The sequence below is a fragment of the Somniosus microcephalus genome, chromosome 1, assembly GCF_052327205.1.
Source record: "Somniosus microcephalus isolate GS21.2 chromosome 1, FLI_Smic_1.0, whole genome shotgun sequence".
Classification (NCBI taxonomy): Eukaryota; Metazoa; Chordata; class Chondrichthyes; order Squaliformes; family Somniosidae; genus Somniosus; species Somniosus microcephalus.
In genome coordinates this window covers 83,099,816-83,118,417 of record NC_140987.1, presented here as the reverse complement: position 1 = coordinate 83,118,417, position 18,602 = coordinate 83,099,816, and the positions used below count along the sequence as shown (strand labels likewise).

General features: G+C 44.4%; 1 protein-coding gene across 12 annotated transcripts in view; it reads right to left on the bottom strand.

Moving 5' to 3' along the window:
* Window positions 1–11,896: 11,896 nt before the first annotated feature.
* Window positions 11,897–18,602, bottom strand: part of LOC147124203 (FSD1-like protein) — a 93,568-nt gene continuing 86,862 nt past the window's right edge. For all 12 annotated transcript variants that reach the window (XM_085983798.1, XM_085983818.1, XM_085983832.1 and 9 more), the window contains 2 exons: window positions 16,087–16,175; window positions 11,897–15,608 (listed from right to left, as the gene is read on the bottom strand). In XM_085983798.1, the coding sequence (XP_085839924.1) occupies window positions 15,486–15,608; window positions 16,087–16,175 (212 nt within the window). In that variant the 3' untranslated portion in view covers window positions 11,897–15,485. The remainder of the gene's footprint in view (window positions 15,609–16,086; window positions 16,176–18,602) is intronic.

Below are 18,602 nucleotides of genomic sequence, written 5' to 3'. Positions count from 1 at the left end.
ATCTACCACCTAGAAGAACAAGGGCAGCAGGCACATGGGAACACCACCACCTCCAAGTCACACACCATCCCGACTTGGAAGTATATCGCTGTTCCTTCGTCACTGGGTCAAAATCCTGGAACTCCCTACCTAATAGTACTGTGGGAGTACCTTTACCACACGGACTGCAGCAGTTCAAGGCGGCGGCTCACCACCACCTTCTCAAGGGCAACCGGGGATGGGCAATAAATGCTGGCCTTGCCAGCGACACCCACATCCCATGAACAAATATTAAAAAAAAGATGGGCAATAAATGCTGGTTTTGCCAGCGATGCCCACAACCCGAGAATGAATAAAAGGACATAGTTTCAAACTCACCGGCCTGTAGTTTCCTGGGTCACTTTTGCTATTTCTTGTAAAAATAGGAGTAACATCTGCATTTCCCCAGGCACCTCTCCAGTATTCAGTAATTTCAGGAAGATTTATGCCAGAGTTCTTATAATTTCCTCCCTTAGTTCTTTAAGGATCCTCAGATGCATCTGATCCAGCCAGAGATTTATTCACCTTAAATTTGCACAGCTGTATGCAAACCATGCTGGTAGTAATATAAATAGTGTCACAACATACCTCTGCAACACAATTCACAATTCACAATTCAAATCGCTTTATTGGCATGATAAGTTACATCTTATGTTGCCAAAGCATCAAAATACATTTATGGTTTACCACATAAACGCAGTTCTATTCATACAGTGTATAAACAGGTATATCCCTGAGTGTATAAATACACATTCGCATTGTTTATATATATTCTTTTCTTAGTTTACTGGTTGTCCCTCTGTTCATGGCAAGCTGTAACATAGTGTGCCGCCAGTGTTATACAGCTTCTCTCCTCTCCCAGTAGGAATGGGAGTTTTTGGTTGTCATTCAGATTTCTGAAATCAGGGCATATTTGTGAGAATTTTTGGTAGAAATTCTCCCTGATGCCCTGATATTTTCCACAAGCTGTGAGGAAGTGCATCTCTGTCTCCACCACTCCCTGACTGCAGTGCGAGCATATCCTGTCCTCTCTTGGCAGCCTGGTCTGCCTGTGTCTGCCTTTTTCGATCGCTAGGCTATGTTCGCTAAGTCTGTACCTTGTCAAGGTTCTTCTCAGTTTGTTATCCTTTACCATGGTCAGGTAATCAGCTATGTTGTATTGTCTGTTTAGGGCCAAGTAGCAATTGAGTTTGCTTTGGGTTTTTGTTGTTTCTGCCCAATATGTCAGATATTTTTCCTTTTGCTTAGCGACGATTGTGTTGGGTCGAATTCTTTGTGTTACCCTGTCACTGTCCTGGGGCTGGTTATTGTTAGTATTGTTAGTAGTTACTTCACTGAGTCCCAGGACTAGTTGACTGAGGGTATTCTTCTTTATGGTCAGCTCTTGGCATTTCAGGGCGTCGTAGTGATAGCATTGGGGATTGCTCATTTGTAGGTGATTCCAAAATTTGGTGGCTCTTTTTTGGATAGTGATTATTAATGGATATTGGCCTAGTTCCGCCCTGCATGCATTGTTTACTGTTTTCCTTTGAGTCCGGAGGATACTTTTACAGAATTCTGCATGTAGGATCTCAATTGGGTGTTTGTCCCATTTTGCAAATTCTTGTTGAGTTAGCGGTCCCCATACCTCACTGCCATAGAGTGCAATTGGTTCAATTACTGATTTGAAAATTTTGAGCCAAATGCTAATTGGGATTTCTATTTGGATTGATTTTTTGATGGCATAGAAAGCCCTTCTTGCTTTCTCTTTCAGTTCATTCACAGCCAGTTTGAAGTTTCCCGCAGAACTGATTTTTAAGCCCAAGTATGTGTAGTTAGTGGTTTGTTCAATTTTGGTTGTTCCTACTGTGAAATTTATTTTGGGTCCCTGATGTTTGGATCTTTGCTGGAACACAAGGACTTTGGTTTTTTGGGGATTTATTGTCAGGGCCCAAGTCTGGCAGTACGACTCCAGCAGGTCCAGGTTTTGCTGTAGCCCCTCTTTAGAAGGTGACAGCAGAACCAGGTCGTCTGCATAGAGGAGGAATTTAACCTTGGATTCATATAGGGTGAGGCCGGGTGCTGTAGATTGTTCAAGTAGTTTTGCCAATCCATTTATGTAAATATTAAAGAGTGTCAGTGAGATTGGCGAGCCCTGCGTCACCCCCCGCCCCTGTGGGAAGTATTTTGTTTGTTTGTCTCCAATTTTAACTGCACATTTGTTGTTTGTATACATTGATTTAATTACATCATATGTTTTCCCTCCTACCCCACTTTCGATAAGTTTCAGGAATAAACCGTCATGCCAGATGGAGTCGAAAGCCTTCTGGAAATCTACAAAGCATGCGTAGATTTTGCTTTTGTTATGGTGAACGTGTTTGTCAATTAGGGTCTGTAGGGTGAAGATATGATCGGATGTTCTATAGTTTGGCAGGAATCCAATTTGGCTTTTACTCAAGACATTGTGCTCCTCAAGGAAGTTTATAAGTCTTTTGTTTATGATGCTACAGAATACCTTCCCCAGGTTACTGTTTACACAGATGCCTCGATAGTTGTTTGGGTCGATTTTGTCCCCACTTTTGTATATGGGCGTTATGAGTCCTTTGTTCCAGATATCAGGGAAATAACCGACACTCAGAACCAAGTTGAAGAGTTTTAGGATAGCCAGTTTCATTTTGTTGTCTGTGTGTTTAATCGTCTCGTTTAGTATGCCGGCTGTCCCGCAGGCTTTTCCTGGTCGCAGGTCCTTGAGTTTTTCAAGAAGTTCTTTTTCTGTTATTATGGCGTCCAGCGGGTTTTGGTTATCTTTTATGGCCATTTCTAGCTTTTCCAGTTTTTTGCATATTTGGTGTTGCTCTGGTCTTAGTGTGTTTTTCTGGTATAATTTTTCAAAGTGGTTTACCCATGTGTCCCCATTTTGAATGGCCAAATCGTCATGTTTTTTGTGTAGTGTTTTCAAGTTTTCCCAGAAACAATTGGAATCAATGGATTCCTCCATGGAGCTGAGTGTATTCTTAATATATTGCTCTTTTTTGGTTCTGAGTGTGTTTCTGTATTGTGTTAGTGTCTGACAATAAGTAAGGCGTAGTTCCTCGTTTTCTGGATGTCTGTGTTTTTGGTTTGATATTTTTCTAAGTTTTTTCCTCATGTTATGGCAATCTCTAGTTCCCTTTCCAGGTCAAGTAAGTTACCTGTCTCCTCCTCAGTAAAAATAGAGGCAAAAAATGTATTGAACACTTTTGCAGCCTGTGTAGCATCAGTTATCATGTCCGCACCCAAACCCAATCTGACGAGTTCTACGACTAGGAAAGCAACAAAGAATTTGCAGCTATATAATTTTTTTCACGTCCTCAGGACATTTCAAAGTGCTTGACAGCCGATCAAATACTTTTGAAGCTTAGTTATTGTTTAGTAGGTAAATGTGGCAGCCAATTTGTGCACAGCAAGGTCCCACGAACAGCAATTTGTTATTCTGGTGTTGGTTGAGGGATAAATGTTTGTCACAACATGAGGAAAACTCTGGGATTGTTCTCCTTGGAGCAGAGAAGGTTAAGGAGAGATTTAATAGAGGTGTTCAAAACTATGAAGGGATTTGATCGACTAAATAGAGAAACCGTTTCCACTGGCAGGAGGGTTGATAACCAGAGGACACAGATTTAAGATAACTGGCAAAAGAACTAGAGGGGTAATGAGATTTTTTTTAACGCAGCAAATTGTTATGATCTAGAATACACTGCCTGAAAGGGTGGAGGAAGCAGGCTTAATAGTAACTTTCAAAAGAGAATTGTCTATATACTTGAAAAAGAAAAATTTGCAGGGAAATTACGGAAAGAGCAGAGGAGTGGGATTAATTGGATAGCTCTTTCAAAGAGCCAGTACAGGCATGATGGACTGAATGGCCTCCTCCTATGCTGTATGATTCTAACTCCCTTGCTTTTTTTTTGAATAGTGCCGTGGGATCTTTTATATCCACTTGAATAGGCAGATAGGATCTTAGTCTAATGTCTCATCAGAATAGCAGCGTGTCCAGTGCACTGAAATGGCAGCCTAGATCTATGTGCTGAAGTCCTGGAGTGGGACTTGTACCACACTCTTCTCAATAAAAGGTGAGAGTGTGACCACTGAGCCAAGGCTGATTCTTTATATCAAGAGAATTGAATTGAATTAGAATACAAAGGGCAGAAAGTTATGCTTCAGTTGTACAGAGCTTTCGTCAGACCCCATCTGAAGTATTGGGTTCAGTTCTGAGCACTGAACCTCAGGAAGGATATATTAGCCTTGGTGGGAATACAGCGCAGATTTACCAAAATGATACCAGGGTTAAAGGGTTAAATTATGAGGGCAGAATGCTTAAACATAGGTTATATTCCCTTAAGTTTAGAATGTTGATATTGGACTAATTGAGGTGTTTAATAGGATATAAGGATTCAATAGGGTAGATACAGTGAAACTATTTCCTCTGATGGAGGAATCCAGAACAAGGGGACACAATCTTAAAATTAGAGCTAGGCCATTCAGGAGGAGTGAAATCAGGAAACACTTCTTCATACAAAGGGGAGTGAAAATGTGGAATTCTCTCCCCCAAAGGGCCATCTGTGTCAATTGAAATTTTCAAGACCGAGACTGGCGATTACGGATCAGACACAAATAAATGGAGTTAAGGTACAGATCATCCATGATCTAATTGAATGGTGCAACAGATTCAAGGGGCGGAATGGCAGAATCCTATTCTTACATCATCAAAGGCAGTTTGCTGAGTAGCTGGAGTACAGAATATCATTATTGATTGACTACGGTAATCATTTTTGATGAGGAGACACTCATCATGGAACATGAAAAGCTACTCTCCATCAAGACTTCAGCAAAGTTCTATGAGCCAGACCTGATGATGGGAGGGAAACGGAGATTGAGGTTTTAGAATCTGCGGTGGAAGGATGATTAGATCGTCACTGTCCTCCCAATTGTTTACTGAAATAAAGAGGGACCAGCCTATGTGTGGTTGTAGAGGGTGTTACTATGTGAGGGACATATACATTATCACTGTGGATTAGATTGACTAGTGAACTTATCGCTCAAAGAATCTCCATCCTCTACAAAGCTCAAGCAGGAATGCAATGGAATACTAACTACTCACCTGGATGGGTGCAGCTGCAACAGCAATGAACAAAACATTATCCAGGAGTGCGCCGTTCACTTGATTCATGTCCTTGTCACTGGACTCGATAACTACACTTCCCCTGCAACCTCTGACACCAGGAAGAGCCAGAACAGCAACGTTATGGGAACACCATCACCTCCAAGTTTCTCTGAGTCGCATGCCATCCTGACTTGGACATATGTCAGTTCATTTCATCATCACTGGATCAATATTCTGAAATTCCTTAACAGTGTTGTGGAAGCATCACCACCACAAGGACTGCAGTGCTTCAAGAAGGCCTGACATCACATTCTCAGGACAACCAAGGATGGGCAATAAATGCAGCCTCACATGAGGGGGCAAATTAAAACAAAAAGATGGTTGTTGAAAAATGCTAGACTAGTAAGTTTATGGTTTAAAAGGCAGTACTTATTGATGATGACAACCTGGATCTAACTTGATGAACTAAAATCAGATCACCAAGAGTCCAATATTCCAGGGTAGATCAGGTAATCCCAGTTCGGAGATATTGTGGACCACCTCAGTGTGCATCGTTCCCTTGTAGGGATGGACTCCCAATGTACTGCAGGTATCAGCTGTTGTATTCTCCTAGTGTTGCATCAAGTGTCACCCTAGGCTTCGGGCACCAATGGGCAAGTTGTAACATGTGTTCTTTGATAAGAGTGGATCCCACCTGGTTTGTTGATGTACCATCATGTTGGGTATCCAAAAACATACTGATTTGCCCTGCACAAGAGTCTGAAAATGTCTCATGGCCAATAGACCACTTGTAATTCTGAGCAGGGTGACTTATGCCCAGTTCATCTGGCATGAGCCCACTAGTTCCAAATACAGTCTCCCATCCATTCAGGAAGTGTCAGTTGGAATGATGGCAATAATAAGAACCACTGGAGAACATAGTGGCCTAGAAATTGGGTATAGCCCCGCTTGAGGCGTTAGAACTGGCGCTGCGCAAAGTTTATAGCCAGACGCAACTTATCGCCGCCTGGTGCGATATTGGGTTGCATCACCCCCCAAAGGTGATTGAGGCGCGAATTCAGACGTTGCACGGGATGCCTAAGGCGCAAAACGTCCGGCGCAACCCAAAACCGGCGCGGACGGGTGCAGTGCAGGTGCTCTCAATTACCGATAACCACGAGACTTCCAGGCGCCGGCCGGCTCTTAAAGGGGTGGGTCAGTCAGCCTCGGCTTCCACACTCAGCGCCTTGTAGGCCTCAGAATCGGCGCAGGCCCTTCTCCGGCGCAAAAAACTTGGACCAGATGGAGACGGTGAGACAGAGAGCAGAGCGCTTCAGCAATGAGGCTCTGGAGCAATTGGTGGCCGCTGTGGAGCGCCGTTGAGAAGGTCTGTACCCGGACAATGGCAGGAGGCCGAATCAAAAGGAATACCGCCAAGCTTGGAGGGATGTTTCTCAGAGGGTCAACTCCAGCAGCATGGTGACCAGGAGCCCTGTACAGTGCAGGAAGAAATTCAACGACCTCACTCGGGTCGTGAGGGTGAGTGGTGTTTATGCAAACTTCTGAATCCCTCCATCTGCACCTGACTTTAGGGCTACAGGGTGCGCAATGCCCCAATGGCCATGTGTCAGCAAGCACCCATGGCCCTTTCTGGGCACACCCATGCACATTTGACTCAGGGCATCATGCAAGGGCTCTTCCACCATGGGGGGCATGAGATGATCACTCAGGGCATCATGTAACATCACTTCCACCATGGGGGGCATGAGATGATCACTCAGGGCATCATGTAACATAACTTCCCCTTCTTTCCCCTACAGTCCAAGCTGGCGAAGATTCGCAAGGACCAGCTTCGAACCGGTGGAGGACCTCCACAAGTGGTCACTCTCACGGATCTCGAAGAGAGAGTGCACCAGATTCTTGGAGGACGTCTTGAGTGGTCCTGTTACCACTACAGCTGCCGACCCCATTGTCGACAGCGATGGTAAGGTTCTCACCTTTTACAGCTGTCTCCTTCCACTTGGTCCCCCCGCCAGCATGCTTTCTCACTCTGGACCCATGTCATAGCCTTGCTGCCAACCTGTCCTTTAGCTAAAGCCACTGTTCCACCTCCCTGCTTTCAGATGCTGCATCGCCAGCTCGGGATCCGGGCCCTGAAGCTGCCAGTGCCAGTGCCTCCGGAGGCGAGGATCAGGAGGAAGCCGGACCATCCGTTCCAGCCTCAGGGGAGCCTACACATCTGCAGACTGGGGATAGTAGTTCCCTGGAGGGGAGGGGGGTGCTCTGATGAGGAGCCAGTTGCCGGAACAAGCGGCCTGCAGCAACGCGAGGGGGGTAGGCAAGTTCGGCCACCGGCTCCCTGGAGGGCAAGGCAGGGAGTGATGACTGTTGCACAGAGTGCAGAGGAGGTGTGTAGCCTGGCTGAAATGAGCACCCAGGCCCGGCTCATGCACACTGAGGTTATGGCTGCAGTGGGGAGGATGCCTCAGTCGATAGAAACACTGGCAGAGTGTGCTGGACTTTGGGGCAGCAATGAAGAGGACTGTCCAGGGCTTCAAGGTCACTATGGAAAGGACTGTTCAGAGCTTCGGACAATCCCTGGAAAGGTCTGTCCAGGGCTTGTCCGAGGCAGTGGAACGGACTGCTCCGGCCTTGTCCGAAGCAATGGAAAGAACTGTCCAGGGCTTCTCCGAAGCACTGGCACCTGCCACGCAGTCACTTGCTGGCCTCGTCCACACCCAGATTGAGGCAACGCAAACTCTCACTGCAGCCACCCTCTGTGCATCAGCTAGGATCACCCCGGGCCCTTCCAGTACCACGAGGCCAGGAATCAGTGGAGCAGTCGACTATGGCGGATGAGCCGAGCTGGTCCCCTCAGAGAGCCAGTGTGTCGTCCGACCATGGTGCAGGTGTCCTCTCTCGGCAGGTGACCATTGCTCATGCCACCGCTGGAACGTCTGCAGTGCAGCTGCCACCACCTGCAGGGCACACTGCTTCCAGCTATGCCCAGATCAAGCAGCCAGCCTCTGCACCCTCCAAGCCCAGAGGTCGTCCAGGCCGTCCCTCAGTGGCTTCTGCGCTTGCAGAAAGTCAGCAGGCGTCCCCCAGCCTTGACGCTGCCACTGGGGTTCAATTACGCAGGAGCAGCAGGGAGGGAAGGGGCCGACCGCGAAAGAGAAGTCGGTCTCCATTAAGGGGCCAGCAGTAGAGGGAGGTGCTGCGACGTTTCTGTTCAAATTCAAGGACGCCCTCACCTGTTGTGATTGTTTCTGATGGTTTGTTTAGTTTTGTGGCTTTGCCAGAGAGTTAACTGTTATTTTGTTAGTTATGGTTTCTGTTGACATGACGTTGTTATGCTGGAAGGAAGCACTTTTTCGACAATAAAGAATTTTGTTTATTTACAATGTTACTCGTTACTATTTACACTCATGGTGGCCTTCATAGGCTTTGTACGATCCAAAGTGCGCAGGACGAATGACACCCATCAATCCGTCAGAGGGGCCTAGAACAGAGTCCTTATGAGCCTCTCTGACGGACGGCCCTTCCAGTTTCAGGAGCCCTCCCATCTTCCTCCTCCTCCTCGTCCGCATGCTCCTCCTCCTGCTCTGCTGGACCTTGCGGGTCGGCTGGCATTGGCTGGGTTCATCGAATGGCCAAGTTATGGAGCATGCAGCAGACGACAACGATGCAACCCACTTGCTCCGGTGAGTACTGCAGGGCTCCCCCCGAATGGTCTAGACAGCGGAAATGCTGTTTGAGCACACCAATAGTGTGCTCCACAATGTTCCTGGTCGCCTGATGGCTGTTGTTGTAAAGCTCTTCTGCCGGGGTGGCGGGCAAACGGAGTGGGGTCATGAGCCATGGGCAGAGAGGATAGCCCTGGTCGCCGAGAAGCCAGCCTCGTGGGTGAGCCAGGCCCTCAAAAAGGTCAGAAACTGAAGTCTGCCACAGGATGAACGCATCGTGGCTGCTCCCAGGGAATTGTGCATTGACTGCCATGATCATCTGGCGGTGGTCACAGACCAGCTGGACATTGAGGGAGTGGAACCCCTTGCGGTTGCAGAACTCCTCAGGATTCTGTAATGGCGCCTGCAAAGCCACGTGTGTGCAATCAATGGCCCCCTGCACCATGGGGAAGTCCGCAATAGCAGCGAAGCCCTGTGCGCGCTCCGCCTGCTTCTCCAGGGTCACAGGGAAGGTGATTAATTGACGCCTCCTTCTATAGAGGGCAGCTGTCACTTGCTGGATGCAATAATGCACTGCAAATTGTGATATATTCGCGCTGTCCCCAGTGGCTGACTGAAAGGATCCACTGGCGTAAAAGTTCAGGGCAACAGTCACTTTGACGGCTACCGACAGAGAGGTCCTGCACCGTAGACGTGGCCGCAGATTTTCAGCAAGCAGGTGGCACAGCTCAGTCACAACCTCCTTACTGAATCTGAGCCTTCGCAGACACTGCTCCTCCGACATGGTAAGGTATGACACCTGCTGCATGAAAACCCTCGCCGCGTATCGTCGGATTGGGCGACCTCCATTGCCCCTCCTCCTTCTGGCCAATCCCAGCCCTCTCTGTGCCCCTTCCAAGTGTCCGGCCATGAGTACGTTCCCCTCCAAAGCAACTCCCATTGCTATGGCAGACGGGCAACACGCTGTAATGTCTAGCGCTCCAACTGCTCCGGACAGGGATGCAGGTCCCAAGTCTCCGAAGGCTAAATCTGAAAAAAAACTGTGCAGCAGTAGTTCACCAACACTCTCCAGCAACGATCAGAATGAACAGGCCAAGTGGCTGCAGCTTTTATATTAGAGCTGTCCCCTTTAAATAGCGCCCCCCGACTCCGAGAAGGGCCTGGGAACGTTCCATCCAACTGTCACTAATAGCGCCAGGCGGAAAGGTTCCGGGCGCCACCGAATATCCGGTCAGGGGCGCCAAAAAGGCGTTGCACACTGAAATGACATCATGATCTGCCTGCGCACGTGGGCGCGCGCTAACAGTTAGCGCAGGCGCTAAATGGATACTCAATATGGGAGGTGTCGCCCCAATTCTTGGGCTCTTTAGGCGCTAATCGCTGGCGCTACCAACCGAATTTTTAGGCCAGTGTGTCTAAGCCTGTTACTTCAGGAACTTGCTGGTGCAGAGGATGGAGACCCACTCTGCTAGATGATCAATAAGAGGGCATAGGAAGATTCTTGGATCTGTCAAGAGCTTTCTGTCAATGGCGGTTTCCAGCACATGCGCAGTGCATGCCTGAAACCGGCATTTCCGATGTCCCTACGGGTGAGTACACAGCGCGTACACACCCGTAGGCATCGGAATTTCTGCCCCATCATGTTTTGACCTGAAATATTAACTCTGTTTCTCTCTCCACAGATATTGCCTGACCTGCTGAGTATTTCCAGCATTTTCTGTTTTTATTTCAAATTTCCAGCATCCACATTATTTTGCTTTTGTTCTTAGCTAACTCCACTCCCTCACTGGAGTTTTGCATCCCCTTAAGGTTAAGGCTATAAAAAAAGCAGCAATTAAGATTGTTTTCAGCTAAGTTGACAACAGAATTTCTTAAAAAGATTTTGCCAACAGGGTCCTAGTTGATTTCAAAGCACCACGTCACATTTTGGATATTTTTGACCATTTTTCAGCAGAGGGGATTTGGAAAAGTCACTTTTAAATGTTTTTTTTTGAGACAAGTGCATTTGCACAGATTTTTAAAAAAAAAAGCAGAGATGAAACTAATGGAGTAATTTCCCAGATTGTAAACAAACAGCAATTTCCAGTAACCAATAAATACCTCATACCTTCGTTTTCAAAGGCCCATGGTGCAGGTAGAGGTTGGTTGGGAGACGCCCTCTACTTCGGTTTAACAGGGGAAGACAAGAAAGCAGAGACAGAGACATGGGCACTCAGATGTAACAAAGGCTGCAAAATCAGTCAGTTTGCAACGAGAAACTTGCATTTATATAGTGCCTTTAATGTAGAAAAACATCCCAAGTTACTTCAATGAGGTGTAATAATACAAAATGGATGCCATGCCAAAGGAGATATTGGGAGGGGTGACCAAAAGCTTCAAAGAGGAGGGTCTTAAAAGAGAGGGAGGTGGAAAGGTTTATTCAGCCAGCCTTCAAAAAGACTGGAGGTATGTGGAGACATGTGCATAAGATGTGAATATCTATTTCAGATCACAAGGGAACACTACTGTTACAACCCCTCTCCCTCCCCGCCCCCGGATTACACGATTACATTGTTGGATACTGGGCAGTACAGGCATGGCCCTAGACACAAGACGTTCAGACCATTTACGGTAGTGACTCGCACCGCTGTACAGAGACCACGGCAAAACCCTAAATTCATAACACATAGACAGTGTTGAAATTAAAAACCTGAGTATGTGAACACCATAACCAAAATAAGAAAGTCTTTTTTTGGTAGAGAACCCGATGCATAAATAAGTATTTACTCCCTTTAAGTAGAAGCCTTTTATTAGTCTATTAGAGGACTGGACTACAACCTATAAATACCTACACTTAATGTGCCCAATCTTGCTAAAAGTAATGTTATTAAGCATGCAATGGGACCCCCTCACCTGATCATTCCAGTGTGCCCATTCTTCTAAAATTGACAAATAGAATTAAACAGAAGATTTGTAACTAGCGTTGTTCCCCTGAGAATGTTTATAACTGGACCTCGAGTGCCTGGCTATTACCCTTAAAAGTATATGGTCTCCTTTATCATCACCAATTTGATTAAATTATAAATAAGTAAATGTATACAATTGTTAAAGACAAATGTTTTCAAAGCAGGTTTTATTGTGTAGATGGCATGATCAGGTTTTTTTTGCTGTATATTTGGTAATTTCTCTAACCCTGAGTAAGTTCAACTACTGTTGAAACTGCATAGCAAAGATCTGTAGCACAGGCTTTCTCTTCTCAGTAGTTTAGACTTGGGGGTTAGTGAATATTCTGCTTAGCAACAAATACAACCAAGCATCATATTACAAAGGGAAAGCCTCTTATTTAAAACAAGAGCAAAAGTCAATAGTTTACTCAGCAAGAAATAAACCATGTGCTTGTAACTCTGCATTGTTTGACTATGGTCTGGTGGGGAGCGGGCTAGGGAAAATGTGGGACAGAGAAAATGGGGTGTGCTTTGTTTTTGCAGTGCATTCTCAATAGGACATCTGTGTTGCTCGTTTATGCTGTAACTGCTTTGTAGCAGTCTACATAATTATGGCTCACTTGCGTAGTGTTACAGAGCTCACTTTAGCCATGAATAGGTGCTTGTACCAAGGATTTACTGCAGAGAACAGACACAACCATAAGCCCTTTCCCAGTGCAGAGAAATAATGCAAAGCTACTTAGCACATAGTTCAAAACATGCAACGATATTGTTGCAGCAAACTTAACATTTACTTTTAAGACAGTATACACTTCTCCCTCTAACTATCTTACACAAGTCATACTGTAATTACAACAAGTAAACATCTAGCTGAGATGAGCAATTCCTTGGTCAGCATCTTCCAATGCAGAAATTCCAAGAGGTCAAATTTCTGCTATGGTATCTCCTTTTTGTAAAGCCGAATGCATTATCCACATTACAGGCATTTCATTTATTCAATGTTACTGGAGTAAGATGAGAGTTCACTTAATATTTGAGGCATAAAAGTTTGACAAGATGATTATGAATTGTATGCCTATGATGATAAGTTCCATTTATTCTACACAGGAAATAAAATCATGTTTAGTTGCACTAGAACAATGACTATTGCTCAGGTCCTAGATGATAATATACTGGAGAGCATTAGCATATTGTTATACAAGGGATATACGTCACAATGAAACCATGCACAATAAATGCAAAGATATTAAACAATATAATGAAACCTGTAGTTCAATCTACAAATAAGTAGGCTGTGGTAGATCTCAGTATCTGACAGTAGTTTACACAGAAAAGATAAGCACTTGCTAATCAAAGGTAGTCAAATCCTGTACCTGTAAACTCCTTTAATCCACCCTACAGGATTACTTATAATTAATATTTTGTACTGTTTAATAACAAGACAGGTGAAATACAATTAAAGACAATGAATTGAGTACAAGACATTTATGGAGCGTCCTCCTTTTAAACATCCATAAAAAATTGCTGTATTGTGGTTCAAGGATGTTGCAGGTTCATTTTGACAGTTTGTAAGTCCTCAGTTTGATATCCTATGGCTCATAGATAGAAAGCAAGTCTGAAGTCACAGTACTGACTGAAAGCACCTTGTTCATATTAACTCGAAGTGCAGCACACAGACTCTATCTAGTGAATACTTGTTTCAGTGCGGAGCTATTCACCTTCTAGTACCATTGAATATGCAACCATTTGCCCAGCCTATAGCTCTAATGAATGATTCCTCCAATATCTCTCCCCCATTATTAACTTGAATGGTATTCACTAGTTAAAGTTATTCTAGGTAATCTAGTAAAAACAAATCTTGACCATTAGAACCATTACAAAACATACCAATATAGGTTTATTAGTAAACAAATCAATACTAATAATACCTAGACGTTAGTAGAGAGCAGGAAACTGGAATGGAAAGGAAAACTCGACAGTCCTAAAGTGCGTACTACTATTGAAATTATATTCACTTTCACATATTGATTAGCAGGTTATTTGATTAAAAGTACAAGATTACAGAGATGTGGTGTGACAAACCGTTTATCACCAGTCACACTTTGCCCCTAAATATATTCATGTTTTCAAACTCACCAGTTCCAGCAGGACAACCAAGGCCCCTCGGTTTTTCTGGCTTGACATAGCATGGGAACGATGGGTTAGAATGTAGATTTAGGTCACGAGTTCCCGAGATCAGAAACTCAATGAGGAGGTTTGACAGACTGGATTTGGGGTAATGTCAAGGAGTCCTTAAATACAATGTAGTCTGGGAATGGTTTAAAAAGTGGAGTTTAAGGTATTAGAAAATAAAGTTGTCTGCAGAAACCGTACTGACAATATCATTACAATACTGCCTGAAAAATCAGATCCCTGGCTTGAATTTACGATTATGGTTAAATTCAGTCACAACATATAAAAGCAGCCTTTAAATTTTGGAGTAAAGACAGTCACGTGATATGAAGCAAGCTATTTGGGTAGTTTAGGTCTCAACTTATACATTGAACAAATGGGCAGCAAGATTAAAAGCTCCCAAATTTATTCATTAGACCAAGATGAGGTCAGTAAAGACTTTTTACAGGATACTCATGTTGCTGACATGACCTTGGAGGAAACCAAATGCAAACCAGGACTTCATAGGCACTAATATTAGAACGAGAGCGGTCACTCTCTGTGCATGGCGGAGAGGACTACAGTTAATTTTATTTTAAGCCCAGGAAGGTCAATTGTGTCATTCCATCTTTACCAACAGCTTCAGTACATTCTAATACAAGAGATATGCACATTATGAACTTCAAATTTACTGTCAGACACTTTTAAAGGGTCACCAATTCTCAGTACTAATTAAGGTGGCTTGTGAAGCACACTAAGGAATTACATTAGTTGTTATAGTGGCAAAGTCCAACTCTAAATCCAGTGTGCCTGGAAATTTTACTGTTGTGGTGCTGAACATATGCACTGTGCTAACTGTAATGGAGCACCACTACTGAGCAGAGTAGTATTTAACATATTCCCTTAGCTTAAATAATGGAAGCGCTAACAGTTACTCCTATAATGACTACTCATTTTGCTGTAGTTCTGTATTCCCTTAGTATACACCTTATTATGTTACATTAAATAAGGCAGCTTTACAACATCATGTACATATTAAAAGGGAGATTTAAACATCATGCTTTGGTGTTATCTTCATACTGCTGCAATCATGGCCTTCAACTCCATTACCAAACATTCCAATCCAATAGGCTTCATTAATTCCCTGGCATTCCAGCTGAACTATGCCACCCTATAGAAGGAATCATGTATCCTCCACCTTACTTCTAGAAGGTCAGTTCTGTAGTCCAAGCCACAGAATTCACTTAGATCCTTTTGTGAATTTTACATGTTGCTTCTAGCTAAAGGAATAATGGCATGGGTACAGAATGCACACGGAGGATAAAACCCTGAAGTAGTGCATTTACACTACACATAAATGTATGTTTTTGAAGTTCATGAACACAGATCAACAAGACATGGCTGACTATAGATGTAACCCTGAGTTACAATACAGCACTTTGCTTGTATATTACACGCTGAAAGTGTTTGCCGTAACTGGGTCCGAAAGGAAAACCAAAGAGTGGGATTGGTCCATCGTATCCATGTTTCCATTCCTTATACGACACAGATTTCCAATCAGCGAGGAATTAAAATCACATCACTCTAAGTAGGCTAGTCTTACACAAACAATTATTGAGCAAGACCAATTAAACTGTTTGCAGAGCCGCCCAATCCGCCATCACCCTTCTGGAAGGATTTTATAGCACTTGGTACTTGGAGTCCCGTGTACAAGTTTAGGCCACCACACCAGACCTGCAAGGGAGGGGAAAGTCAATCAAAATAATGGAACATTTCCTAAAATCTGCACACATTTGATCCATACAAATGCAGCTCATTATAAAAGCTCAAAGAACTTACAGGAGAAGTTTTCATTAGACAAATAGCTTAACTTACAAGAGCAAAAAGCTGTCAGTTTATTTGTAAAATTATTTAAATATTTTTGTACCACATACCTCATGACAAGCTTTCAACAAATGTGCATTAAGTGAATATACTACATCTGACTTGCCTCCATCCTACAGTCTGTTTTAGTTTTTTTTGTATTTTAAGATTAAAAGCAGTCTTATTTTCATGGACTAGTTTTAGTAACTTTCCTTTATTTATTTGTATAAATGGCCAAGTGCAATTAGAACTGGCCTGTCATTAGATATCAGATTCTCAGAGCTACAATAGTTTGTTTACAAACCCTTACCGAAGTTGTCCTAGAGCACAGTGCGTATTACTCACTTACCATAAAGGCTGGAATTAGTGGTTGAGTAAACTTTGTCTTGAAAGTATGTAATAACTGCTTTGTATCAGCATTATAAAAGGAAATGTGACCTAAAAAAAGTGAAATGCAAATTTACAAGTGAGCATTTCCATTTTTATATCTTAAGAGTCAAGCATAAGGTCCTTTTAAAATATATCAGATAATCAAAAACTCAAATATAGGAAAAGTTCTACAATTAGTCTATGCATATACAACAACTTGCATTTATATAGCGCCTTTAATGTAGTAAAATGTCGTAGTAAAGCGATTATCAAACAAAATTTGACACTGAGGCACAAAGATATTAGTACAGGTGACCAAAAGCTTAGTCAAAGAGATAGGTTTTAAGAAGGGTCTCAAAGGAGTTACACCGAGTCTACTGCACAGAACAGGCCATTCGGCCCAACTGGTCCACATGAGCCTCCTCCCATCCCTCTTTATCTAACCCTATCAGCATATCCTTCTATTCTTTTCTCCCCATGTGCTTAACTAGTTTCCCTTAAATGCATCTATGCTATTTACCTCAATTACTCCTTTTGGTAACATGTTCCACATTCTTACCACTCTTTGGGTAAAGAAGTTTCTCCTGACTTTTCTATTGGATTTATTAGTGACTTTTTAAAAAATTCGTTCCTGGGATGTGGGTGTCACTGGCAAGGCCAGCATTTATTGCCCATCCCTAATTGTCCTCGAGAAGGTGGTGGTGAGCCGCCGCCTTGAACTGCTGCAGTCCGTGCAGTGAAGGTACTCCCACAGTGCCGTTATGGAGAGAGTTCCAGGATTTTGACCCAGTGACAATGAAGGAACAGCAATATATTTCCAAGTCAGGATGGCGTGTGACTTGGAGGGGAACTTGGAGGTGGTGGTGTTCCCATGCGCCTGCTGCCCTTGTCCTTCTAGGTGGTAGAGGTTGTAGGTTTGGGAGGTGCTGCCGAAGAAGCCTTGGTGAGTTGCTGCAGTGCATCTTGTAGATGGTACACACTGCAGCCACGGTACACCGGTGGTGGAGGGAGTGAATGTTTAAGGTGGTGGATGGGGTGCCAATCAAGTGGGATGCTTTGCCTTGGATGGTGTCGACCTTCTTGAGTGTTGTTGGAGCTGCACTCATCCAGGCAAGTGGAGAGTATTCCATCACACTCCTGACTTGTGCCTAGATGGTAGAAAGGCTTTGGAGTCAGGAGGCGAGTCACTCGCAGCAGAATACACCTGCTCTTGTAGCTACAGTATGTGTGTGGCTGGTCCAGTTAAGTTTCTGGTCAATGGTGACCCCCAGGGTGTTGACGTTAGGGGTTTCGGTGATGGTAATGCCGTTGAATGTCGAGGGGCAGTGGTTAGACTCTCGCTTGTTGGAGATAGTTAATGCCTGGCACTTGTGTGGCGTGAATGTTACTTGCCACTTATCAGCTCAAGCTTGAATGTCATCCAGGTCTTGCTGCATGTGGGCTTGGACTGTTTCATTATCTCATGAGTTGCAAATGGAATTGAACACTGTGCAGTCATCAGTGAACATCACCACTTCTGACCTTATGATGGAGGGAAGGTCATTGATGAAGCAACTGAAGATGGTTAGGTCTAGGACACTGCCCTTAGGAAATCGTGCAGCAATGGGGCCGAGATGATTGACCTCCAACAACCACAACCATCTCCTTTTGTGCTTGGTATGATTCCAAGCCAGGAGAGTTTTCCTCAATTCCTCTTGACTTCAGTTTTACTAGGGCTCCTTGAGGCCACACTCCGTCAAATGCTGCCTTGATGTCAAGGACAGTCACTCTCGCCTCTGGAATTCAGCTCTTTTGTCCATGTTCGGACCAAGGCTGTAATGAGGTCTGGAGAGGAATGGTCTTGACGGAACCCAAACTGAGCAACGGTGAGTAAGTGCTGCTTGACAGCACTGTCAACGACACCTTCCATCACTTTGCTGATGATTTAGAGCAGACTGATGGGACAGTAATTGGCCAGATTGGATTTGTCCTGTCTTGTGGACGGGACATACCTGGGCAGTTTTCCACATTGTCGGATAGATGCCAGTGTTGTAGATGGATTGGAACAGCTTACCTAGAGGCGCGGCTAGTTCTGGAGCACAAGTCTTCAGCACGGCTGCCGGGATGTTGTCAGGGCCCATGGTCTTTGCTGTATCCAATGCGCTCAGCCCTTTCTTGATATCACCTGGAGTGATTTGAATTGGCTGAAGACTGGCTTCTGTGATGGTGGGGACCTCAGGAAGAGATCAAGATGGAGCACCCACTTGGCACTTCTGGCTGAAGATGGTTGCAAATGCTTCAGCCTTGTTTTTTGCATATGCATGCTGGGTTCTGCCCTCATGCAGGATGGGGATATTTATGGAGCCTCCTCCTCCCATTATTTGTTTAATTGTCCACCACCATTCATGATTGGATGTTGCAGGACTGCAGAATTTTGATCTGGTCTGTTGGTTGTGGAATCGCTTAGCTCTATCTATAGCATGCATGTAGTCCTATTTTGCAGCTTCCCCACGTTGG